The sequence below is a fragment of the Labrus bergylta genome, chromosome 15 (assembly GCF_963930695.1).
Source record: "Labrus bergylta chromosome 15, fLabBer1.1, whole genome shotgun sequence".
NCBI lineage: Eukaryota > Metazoa > Chordata > Actinopteri > Labriformes > Labridae > Labrus > Labrus bergylta.
The window spans coordinates 5,003,837-5,015,675 of NC_089209.1; the positions used below are offsets into that span (position 1 = coordinate 5,003,837).

Sequence of the window (11,839 nt, forward strand, 5' to 3'; positions counted from 1 at the left end):
GAGGGGGTTTGGTGCCTTGCTCAAGGGCACCTCGGCAGTGCTCAGGAAGTGATCTGGTCTGGTTGCACCTCTCCAGCTACTTCCATATTTGGTCCGCACTGGGACTTGAACCAGTGACCCTCCGGTTCCCAACCCAAGTCCCTACAGATTGAACTACTGCCGCCTAATGTCTAAGTCTAATGTATATATGTGAGCTCTCTCTTTGTTCTTGTTGTCTACAGATGTATATATATTTGATCACAAATTATTTTGTTATTTTAATATAACATGAAGTGTACAGTATATGTTTAGCTTAGCTGTTTAAGTACATTTTCGGTTTTCGGTTTTCACAAAATTGTGTTTTAAAAATATGTTTAAAAGATGTCTAAAAATAAGAAGGAAGAAGTTGGACGGAGGTTTTTATGGTCCAAACATCTTTAATGATTCAAAGAAAGTCGTTTAACTTTATAGGTTCAGACAATTTTGACTTATAGGAGGCCGTTTGGATGCCTGATGATAAGAAATCCTGAGTAACTATCTGCAAAAACCATGTGTGTCACTTGGCTGGACTTTGTTCTTGGCAGTGTACAACTTTATCACACACACACACAACCATTTCAGCTGTCTTCACTCTGGAACTGAACAGCTAGTGTATGAAGACGTTAAACATACATATCAATCTCTTTTAAAGCCGTTATATTTCGGGGTTTTTTTTGCAAAGGACTTTTTTTGTGTGGCAGCGATGATCAGCCGCAACTTCAAGAACGTACTGGTGGTCTCTCTCGGGTTTCTGTCTCTGTTTACAGCGTATGGAGGCCTGCAGGGCTTACAGGTAGGTTTAAATCCTTGACATATGGACGTTCATAACAGACTTGAATAACACTTTAAATAGAATACTTACTCATGTAATACTAGAAAATCTAAATATAAAGTGACTTTATTCCTGGGTAAATTCATGGAGGGACAATGAATTGAGGGGTTTTCACAGTAACACTGCTGTTTGATGTTCAGGAGTTTAAGTATTTTACTTCTTTTATACATTTTTAAGAATTTTTAAAACTATTTCTTAGAGCATTAAATGAGTAATGATTCATAAGTTCCTCGAGGTTGATTATTGGATTTTAAGAAAAATGTATACGAATGAAGGTAAGTTATTGATTCCCTTGATACATTTAGACTTACAATTGCGCTTAATTTGAATATCATGGGTCGATACTTTCTCTTGGTATTTATTTCCATCTGTAATTGCAAAGATAGAGACCCTAAAACAAACCCTTAATATTAGAAATAATGGGATTTTCTTTCAAACAGATTTGATGTGCGCTTTCTGTCCCCCTTTGATTTGATTTGGTTGTTAGTTTTGTGCCATAAATATCATTAATCTTTAATTTATTTAAGATTAAATGTTTATTTTGACTGCAGTATCTTAAGGAAGTTAGTCGAGTTAATGAATTTTTTAACAGATTGATTCATGAAGACACCAGCAATTCAAGTGTTAAAAAAAACATGATATTTTTTATAATTTATGGAGTTAGTTTTTGGGGTAGATAATTCTTCTTTCTGCTCCTTTTCATTCAAGATTTGAGATTTCATGTTTGTTTGTAATTGTATTGTTTGGTCGATGAATGAAGTAACATTACAAATAAATAAACTACTGAGATAAGAGATTTACTTACGTTTTTATTATTGGTTTTATAGCACTTGTTTTTTTTTGCAGTCGGTTAATTGCTCTTTGTTTCAGAATTGATAGTCAAGTGGTTAGTGTGCTCGCCCCATGTACAGAGACTGTAGTCCTCAAAGCGCATGGGTTCGAGTCTGACCTGTGGCTCCTTTCCCTTCATGTTATCCCCCCCTCTCTCTCTTCCTGATTTCTGACTCTATCCACTGTCCTGTCTCTACATAAAGCCATAAAAAGATTTAATTCTCCGATTTGTTTTGGGGAACATTTTTGCCTAGGACAGCTGAGGAGAGATAGGAAGTGTCAGGAGATGAGAGGAGGGGACGACATGCAGCAGTATAGCCTCTGTACATGGGGTGTGCAATATGGCCGCTATAGGCGCTCCATTAATTCTTTACTTCATTTCTTACTTGAAGACCAAATTTTTGTTTTATGAATAAATTAAATGAATGTCTCTGTGTCTGAATCAGTATCAGCAGACGTCAAATCACTCAGATGGGACAATTGTGTTGTTTTGATTTAAAGGGCGACACATCATAGGTCTACACATGATTCACACGCATTACTTTATAGTCTTTACACTTAAAAAAAACAAAAACCTACATTGCAAAACTCAAATCTGAGTAAGTGTATTTGTCTCATTTCTTTTTTTTTATGACCTATTTAAGCAATAGGACAGTGAATAAGGTCAGAAATCAGGGATAGAGAGAGAGAGAGAGAGAGAGAGAGAGAGAGAGAGAGAGAGAGAGAGAGAGAGAGAGGAATAACATGCAGGAAAGGAACCACAGGTCGGATTCAAACCCGGCCTCCGTACATGGGGCATTCGCACTAACCACTAGGCTATGGGCCCCCCATTTGTCTAATTTCCATTAAAAAAATATCTTATTACACTTATTTTAAGCCACATTTCCCCCTGATCAACATCTTATTTTAAGATATTACAAGAAAAAAACAAGGCCTGAAAAAAAATCTGCCTATGGGGCAAACACGTTTTACTCACATTTATTAAAATACCATAAAACATAACATCATATTTTAAGAAACTTAAGTAAGATTAGCTTGCCCCATAGGCAGATTTTCTTTTTTACACATAAAAAACAATCTTGAAATGAGATGTGTATGAGGACGTGTCAGATAAATGTGGCTTAAACTGAGAGCAATGAGAATTAGAAATACGCCAAATACAGTTACTTAGATTTGAGTTTTTGCAGTGCACTCTGAAATTCAAACTTCACGTTGAAGGGAAACTGAAATTGTCGCCATTTATTGTTTGAAAAAATCCTGAACCAAGGGAGTAAAGTACTTCAACAGAACTGTTTAAATTAAAACTGAATCTACAAGAAGTTAAAAGATAAAATAAGCAATATTCCTCCTTGTTTGTGTGTGTGTGTGTGTGTGTGTGTGTGTGTGTGTGTGTGTGTGTGTGTGTGTGTGTGTGTGTGTGTGTGTGCAGAGCAGCCTGAATGCGGAGCAGGGGATGGGCGTGGCGTCTCTGAGCGTCGTCTACGCCTCCATCATCATCTCCTCCATGTTCCTGCCGCCCATCTTGATCAAAAACCTCGGCTGTAAATGGACCATCGTGGCGGGCATGGCGTGCTACGTCTCCTACTCCTTTGGGAACCTCTTCCCTGGCTGGTAATCCATAAACCAATCAACCGTTGACATCATCAGGCACATAGAGGCTGTTAGATTTGTGGGAGATAATCGCTTATTACATTTCTACAGGGCTGGGTGCCCCTTTTATTTTGAGCCCTTGACCCCCTTTATATCTGTGCACGTCCCTGTTCTGTCATTATTTGTGCACAACTTTAACATGCATTCAAACTTTGATTTTTCAAAGTTTAAAGTACATCAAAGTTGAACTGATTTACCGTCCCTTCTATAGGTACACCCTGATTCCCACCTCGGTGATCCTGGGTTTGGGCGGCTCTCCAATGTGGTCGGCTAAATGCACCTACCTCACCATCTCAGGGAACATGCAGGCCGCTAAAGATGGCAAGAAGGGCTCGGATGTCATCAACCAATACTTTGGCATCTTCTTCTTCATCTTCCAGTCCTCGGCTGTGTGGGGAAACCTCATGTCGTCGCTCATTTTCGGACAGGACTCCAATATAGGTAGGTGGACGACACATTCACAGTTAGTTTATTGCAATTAAGACAAAGTGCATTACTTTCCTATGTACCTGTCTTATGAAATAGATGTGCAAAGTTTTTATGTACAATTTAAAGTACAAACAAACAAAATAAAATATGCTATAATGATATGTAAAAAAAAAAATACTAGCAGCCTTTGCAGAAAAAAGACAAAATAGTTGGTTTTAACATAAGTCCCCCCTCTGACAGGGCAGATAGCCAATCACAGTTTAGAGATTGTGGTGGCACCTAGGGTGGCTAATCTGCTAATGAGCTACACAAGGTGATGTTTTAAAATAAGAAGTCTTCCATGAGTAGAAAAAAGGTGAACTATTTACCTTTAATCTTCTAAAGATTTACAGAAACAGAAACAAAATGCTTGAGTGTTTACGGAAAGATAATATTTCAGGACTGATGCAAAGTGAGCCTACCGTTATCCCAACGAGCTTGGATCTTTTACTTCCTGGAAAACGTTTACTTCATGGACAGCTCTGCATCTTTATTGGTGACCTGCCACAGTAGCTGGACCAATAAGGTCACACATCTGACATTATTGGTCCCGCCCTAGTTGCACCCCTACCAATGAAAAACTCCTTTATTAAAATGTTTACATTAAAATATCTAAATGAATGAAATGTTTACTAAACCTATAATATAATTTTTTTTGTTGAGTTTACATTACCTCAAATTTAACAGTTATCAAAGCCAGAAAAATCTGTAATTTTATAGTCGAAAGCTGCCGTACTGTTGCTGTATGTGCTGCTGTGATAAAAACGTTATGTACATTATACTTGGATACATCGTCAGTAAACATATTCTCTTCTTCAGGTCTATTTTGACCCTGTTCGACTACTGTCTAGTCAGATTTTATTTTCTTCAAAGTCACCTTTTAGTTTTTTTTTGATTGAGAACCCCCTGGTGGCGGATTTTACAAATAAAAGTAACACAACAAATCACCAACATTTAAGTCTTCCATATGTGGGGTGTATGAAGTAATGTCAAGGATGTTTATGGACACCATTCACCCCTCATTATCATGTTTTATTTTTGATGTTTTATACTATATCTTTGCTGCACCGTTTTGGTTCCTGGTTTGAATCCCTGTTGGACAGGAGCCTATCGTGTGGAGTTTGTATGTTCTCCCCGTGCATGCCTGGGTTCTTCTCAGTATAGATGATGGATGGATGGATGTACATTATGTTGTTCAGTGATAATGTGATATATATTCATGTACAAAGGAACCTGTAATATTTTAGTAGATTTATTTGTGTATTTGTGTACTTGTGTATTTGTGTACGAGTATTTCTCACACAGGCACTTTTGGGGCACTTTTGGGGCAGCATAGGGGTCTTTAATGTCCTGCGTAATTAAGTTGACCCAGATGTCCGGTAACATGTAGCCACCCTGAAATAATGTGCTTAAGTTTCTGTATCTCCAGAGAAAAAAGTAAAAGTGATTATTATAAAACCAATGAACGCTTGGAAGTCACCGAGTGTACAACACATGCTTAATTATTTCATGTCTCAACAGAAAGGGGTATGTCCAAAGTCTCCATTTAGAGTACAAACAATATGTACCATGTTTAAACACAACACAAGATCCTCCTTTGACAGGGCAAGTAGCCAATCATAGTCTGAGATTTTTAGGGTGGCATCCCGACAGATTCAAAGGGCCCTTGCACCCCCCCAGGCCACCCCTCTGGACACGCCCCTGCTGACAGCTCAGCCTCAGTTTGCGACTCGCTCCCTGTGTGCAGCTCACATATTTACACAAACCAAGCGTGAACAAAGTCTAACCGGTAGATAAGTGTATTTTTATGGGTTTTGGTTTCCACAGGGTGTGTGAGGTGTTGATGAAGTTTACAGTGAATCATTTTATTGCTGTTGATGCTCTTCAGGTTATCAGTTTAGACGATGACAGGAGCTTGTAAACGTGCATTTCTTGGAAGAACTACATGACATAGCTTTTTCTTTTCCTATTTCCGTCACTCTGTTGTGACGGTGATAATTATCCAAAGAGCACCTCAAACATGCACTTGTTTTAGTCCGGGAAGCATATATTATGTGTGTCCTAAATAACTTTAATTATGATTTGAGCCATGCATGAATATTAAAAAGTCAATGACTTATTCATACATTATTGTGGTACATCAAATTAGTGAGACATTTTGTCTTGAAGGGCAATAAATACAATTTTACTCAGAAACTCTGGTGACCCAAAGAAAGGCAGGTTTCCCACAAATGCATGCCTCCTCAAACAAACTGAATCTGCTGAAAACAAAATTACTTCTACCCTGCAGTTCTTTGTGAAAGTGAACTTGTTACGCAGACGACACCCAGTTATACGTCCCTTTGCAGACTACAAATCACAACAGTCTAGATTTACTTAATCAATTGTTGGGCATCTCAAAACTTCCTTAAACTAAATGACGACAAAGCAGAAATGATCTTGTTTGTTTGATTGCCAATCTTGGACCCCTTTTACAAAAAGTCGAAAGGACTGCAAAGAAGTTTGGTGTTGTTTTTGATTCAGAACGTTGCTTTGATATTGAGTTAAAGGAAGCTTTTGTTTCAGCTCGGGTTCATCAAATTCTTTTGATTACTTGTTCATGCTTGTCGTTCCATTCAGACTTCTGTAATGTCCTCCTTAGCTTATGGATCCAATTACTCCCTTCACTTGCTCCACAGTGCTGTGCCTGGAAACCCCGATCATTGAACTCTGTTTCATTGAAATCTTTTGTGCTTTGTCCTGACAGCTCACATCCCTGAGGAGCAGCTGTTGAGCTGCGGAGCTGCAGACTGCGGTCTCAACATCTCCATGAACTCCACGATAATCAAACCTGCTCAAAAGCTGGTGTGGACGCTCGTCGGATGCTACATCGGTAAGAACAGAGTTTACTTTGGCTTCACAACAGAGACGCCGACAGATTGAATTATTAATATACTCATCAAGAGCAACGGAGGGTTTCGTAAAGAAACGGGCAGCATAAAGAAGGTTTTATTGGGACTCATAAGGAACAACTTGACTGGCTTTTTAACGTTGTTTTTCAATTAGTCTTTATTTTATTTGAATTTGTGTGAACAAGTAAAAAATATGATTTAATTATACACACCCAAAGAATTAAAGAAGCGTTATTATGCTGATCCATATTTAAATACATACAAATGATGTTAACGTTGTTGGATGTCCGTACTAAACCTCGGAAAAGTTTTTTCAAACCCAAGATAGACAGTTGACGGACGTGGTTTCCTGCTGCTCTTTGAACTTTGTGAGACTCGGTTAGAACCTGAAGTCAGGTTCTGGCGACGTATTTGAGAGTAAAACATGGAGCAGAGTTGGAAGACACGCCCACCCTGGCAGCTCTTTCAAGGACACGCCCATCTGGAAGATCACTCAAATATCCCCGTGACTGCAAACAGAGCTGGCCAATCAGAGTAAAGTGGAACTTAAAGGGACAGCAGCTGAAATTAACCGTTTCAGGCAGAGGCTGAAATGAGGGATTTAACTGATGCCCTGTAACATGAATAAGAAGGTTTTTGAGCTACAGATCTCAAAACGCTACTTAATAGTTGTCTCAGACTGACTGATGATAATTAATGGTTAAAGTGAGTATAATAGATCTCCTTTAAAGGAACGTTTACAAACGCCTTGGTGTTCTTTAACATCATCTTTGCTCCGTTTTCTGAGCAGTGTAAGGCTCAGCAACGGCCGATAAGACTTAAACAAAACGACTTAAAAAACAGCATAATCAGAAAGAGTCAAACTAGAACTGGAAACCTAAACCTGTGTTTTCTCTCACCACATCATACTGTAAATGTTTATATCTTACCCTCAGTGTTGTGTATCCTCGCTAGGCGTCGGTGTGCTGGCCATCCTGATAGTCGCAGTGTTTCTGGACAACATCGACCAGGAGCAGACCAGCGAGTTTCGTGGCAATAGGGAGCCGTTCCGTCAAACGTTTCTGGCCACGTTCAGACTGTTGAAGGACTGGAGGCTGGTCACCCTCATCCCTCTCACCATGTACAGTGGCTTCGAGCAGAGCTTCCTCTCCGGGGAGTACACCAAGGTGAGAAGGTCGAAACCATAAATGTTATCTTAAACTGTGATGTGATCTTGATTTATGATAACAAAATACTCTTAAGATTTAGTCAGATGTCAGATCTGTATTGTGTCCATTTGCTAAATCCATGCTGTGTCTCTTGCAGAACTATACCACATGTGCGCTGGGGATCCATTACGTCGGCTTTGTCATGATGTGTTTCGGAGCCGCTAATTCTGTTTGCTCATTTCTCTTCGGGAGAATTGCTCGCTACACGGGGAGAGCTGCACTGTTCTTTCTGGGTAAAAACCTTTGTTTTAATAAAATGAATACTTAAACAGATACAGGATAACTGCAGATGTTTCATTGGCTTTTTCGTCCATTTTCAGCTGCGGCTTGCAACTTCTGCTGTATCATTGGTCTCTTATACTGGAGGCCTCATCCTGAGCAGCTCCCTGTGTTTTTTGTGTTTCCTGCTCTGTGGGGAATGTCGGACGCTATCTGGCAGACGCAGACCAATGGTAAGAAACTAAAACAACAACAATATTACATGAACTATTAATACCAGGTTAGAAAACTGTCTTTAAATGAACCGGACAATTAAACATTAAACTCTTTACATCACTAGATAAGGGTCTCTCTAACACCCAAACCCTATTTAGACTTTCTACTTGCAAGGCCGGCAACTGCTTGGGGCCTCGGGCCAATAGGGGGCCCCCCTGAGGGCTGACAAACTTTAAACCAAAGCAGTGGCTCATAATGTGCAAATTTTGCAATGACAGTAGGAAACCTCCCTAAAGCGCTCACTCTCGTTACTCTGCTTAATGTCGTATGCATTATTTCTGTGGAAACCAAAGTTTAGCAGTAAAAGTCACCGAAGGAAAATGAAGAAGAATAATCTGTCGGGGAGTGAAAACAGAAAGAGGAAGAGGAGTAAGCATCGGGACACTTTCAGACATAACAAGGATGAACGCCGGGTTGGAGCGCCCCAAATTTAAATTTTTGCCCGGGGTCTTAATGGAGTCTAGAATCGCCACTGAATATTATTAGCAATATTTTGATATTTCTTTTAAAAATGTTGTATAGTGGAGTCACAAAACTACTTTCCAATCACTGCCTCTTTTAGGTTTCAAAGAATATGAATCATTATGAAATCATTATTCTACCACAAAAAGTAGACGTGATGGTGATATTCACAGGGGGTCTGGATTCAGTGTGTTCTGGTTTCTGTTTGGAGTCCAGTTTTAGTGTGAGTAGTCTTCACCAATCCCAAATCAGCAGGCTTTGGTGTTTTCCATCAAAAACAGCCATACTGAGAAACGAAGCAGATCATCTACCATAATGACACCCCAGCTTCAATCACAAGTTGACACCTGTTGATAATAATAATTTATTTATCTCTATAAAGTGATATCCACATGCAGGTGCAGGTTACAGTCGTCTTTAGATCAAAACATTTCAACTTGAGTGACAAATCTGCTCGACACTGTTTCACTATAAATAATCAGTTTGGATTTCCCAGCTTCCTATAATGCATCAGAAATGATCGATCTGACCTCCATTAAAAAACAAAACATTTTAATAGTTGTTTATTAGTCCTCTTAAGGACAGACATGACAAAGCTTGACTTTTTACTTGTTACATCTCTGCATCATGTTGTTACAGCAAGGCAAGTTTATATTTTCTATGTAGCACATTTCAGAAAACAGAAGACCTGCAAGATGCAAGTAAATCACAAGACAATCAGTGAGGCCTCCGTGTAACTCGCTATTTACAGTCAAACTGTGACTCACCAGAAACAGATGAACAGGCAATCCTCGGGGGAATGTAATCAACCAAGAAATAACACATTTGTATTGGAGACATCGCTGCAGGCACATATTATAGACATGTTGTCTGTTGGACTGTAAGCAACGCAGGGTAAAGGAGGAGTCATTTACTGCTGACATCTGCAGTGCCTGAAGAGTTCCCAGAGGCGTATATAAATGCAGGTGAAAGCTGATGATAGTAGATTTAATTTGCCTTTTCCTTTTCTGCCCTGCAGCTCTTTACGGCGTCCTGTTTCCCCGGGAAAAAGAGGCGGCGTTCGCCAACTACAGGATGTGGGAGTCGCTTGGTTTCGTTATCGCCTTCGCCTACAGCACCTTCATATGTCTGGAGTATAAACTATACATCCTCCTGGCTGTGCTGGTTCTCACCGTCATCACTTACCCCATAGTGGAGTACAACGAACACAAGAGCCCCACGCCGCCTATCGAGAAGGGAACCTACACGAGTCACAGAGACGTCATAAAGAAAGTCGAGAACGCAATCATATGCCAGACACCGATGTAGAGACTGAAGATCAGGAGTTTTTATTTTTTATTTTTATAACATCCTTGTATTTGTGTGGAAATGTTCAAATTGCATAAAAATACTGAACTGTCGTTTAGGGCGCACTCACACCGGGCTATCCGTACGGCGCCAAAGCACACTTTAACCTTCAAAGTCCAGTTCGTTTGACTAGTGTGAGTGCTCCGATCCGGGCTCAAGCACTGTACACCTTCTTGGCCCTGGTGGCTCGGTTGGAAGAAGTGTGCTTCCATGGTTAAGGCTCTATCCGACGAAAATAACTCAAAATAAGGCACAAAATCAGTAAAGTTGCAGTCTTGTTCTCCAATGTGCAAACGCGGACTTGACCGCCCGTCTCTCTTTTACTTATTTTGCCTCTTGTTGACTAAGCATGCTTCATGTGTTGTATTAGGACGTTAACCGTGCTCGGGCCCGGTTACTCCTGGAGCAGTGTGAGCGCAGGCTAGCGGGGGAAATGGGGGAATGGGGGAGCAATCACTCTTCAGCATGCTACGGGAAAACTTTGTCTAGTGTGAGTGCGCTATTAAAGAAAGTTTTAAAGTCAATCACAAAATGTTCCACGTTTTCCATTTGTCTGGAAAGGAGGATAAACAGCACACTTATTTAAATGTTTACTGGTTCAGCCTCTCCCAGCAGAGCCCCACAAACAAAATGATCACATTATACTGTGTATATGACGATGAGCCCTTTGTTTTGATGAAATATCTTGTGTTATGTGCATGTTTGTCATTAATCTCTGCAATGCTTAGAACACAGGTTATATACAGGTGATATGCTCTGTGATTAAAGATGATTTACTGCTCAAACTAGCAAATCAAATGTTGAACTTGTTTTTCATGACAGAAAAAAACGACAACCTCCAATGAAGCGGCTCTTTCTAGTGTTGAAGGGCTTTAGTGTAAAATAAAGACAATGGATAGAGTCAGAAACCGGAGAGAGAGAGAGAGAGAGAGAGAGAGTGGGGACGTGTCTGATAAGCCAACAGATTATCTTTTTCTAAAATGCATTATGTTTCATATTTTTCTTATTGCACTCTATTGCAGCTGAAATGACAAACTTTATTTTGTGCCAAATTAATGAATAAATATCTAAAAATTAATTGAAGGTATTGATAAAAATGTCCAATAAATAAGCTGAGGGGACAAAATTGGTGAAATAAAATATTCTTAGACGATGAGTTTTCTATTTAAGATCTTCAAAGATTTATTTTTGGGCTTTTTTTTCAGATATAGACAAAGAATAGAGTCAGAAACCAGGTAGAGAGAGAAAGAGTGGGGAATAACATGCAGGAAAGGAACCACATGTCGGATTTGAACCTGGGCCGCCCACTTAGAGGACTTAAGCCTCTGTACATAGGGCGCGCGCACTCACTGCTAGGCATCCGGCCCCCCCCTTCTATGTAAGTTTGAACTTATCTGTGAAATCTAGTAACATTTTGAATATGATTATCTCCACCTGAAAAGTCAAAGTAATTTGAAAGAAACTCTAAATGCTCTTTGTGGTACTTAAAACAAAAAGTTTCTTTAATGATGTTCAAAGTCGACTCATCCTCTATACCGCTATCTCACGGGGGCTGGAGCAGATTCCATGGTGTCGCTCGATGTAATAGTTAAGACTTTCCAGACTTTATTTTTCATACTTCCTAACAACTTTATTTT

General features: G+C 39.7%; 1 protein-coding gene across 1 annotated transcript; it reads left to right on the top strand.

Moving 5' to 3' along the window:
• Positions 1-551: 551 nt before the first annotated feature.
• On the top strand, positions 552-11,280 carry unc93a (unc-93 homolog A). Its single transcript, XM_020637072.3, has 8 exons — positions 552-811; positions 3,111-3,292; positions 3,543-3,772; positions 6,546-6,671; positions 7,645-7,856; positions 7,996-8,131; positions 8,219-8,350; positions 9,874-11,280. Exons 1-8 carry the CDS (start codon positions 722-724, stop codon positions 10,161-10,163), a joined length of 1,398 nt encoding a protein of 465 aa, XP_020492728.1. The 5' UTR covers positions 552-721; the 3' UTR covers positions 10,164-11,280.
• The last annotated feature ends 559 nt before the right edge of the window (positions 11,281-11,839 follow it).

What these genes read in the sequence shown, in the direction of transcription:
- unc93a (XM_020637072.3), top strand. Translation starts at nt 722, where the DNA reads ATGATCAGCCGCAACTTCAAGAACGTACTGGTGGTCTCTCTCGGGTTT. An exon ending in TCTCCGGGGAGTACACCAAG is followed by an intron (nt 7,857 to 7,995) that starts GTGAGAAGGTCG and finishes TGTCTCTTGCAG; the next exon opens with AACTATACCACATGTGCGCT. An exon ending in AGCTGCACTGTTCTTTCTGG is followed by an intron (nt 8,132 to 8,218) that starts GTAAAAACCTTT and finishes GTCCATTTTCAG; the next exon opens with CTGCGGCTTGCAACTTCTGC.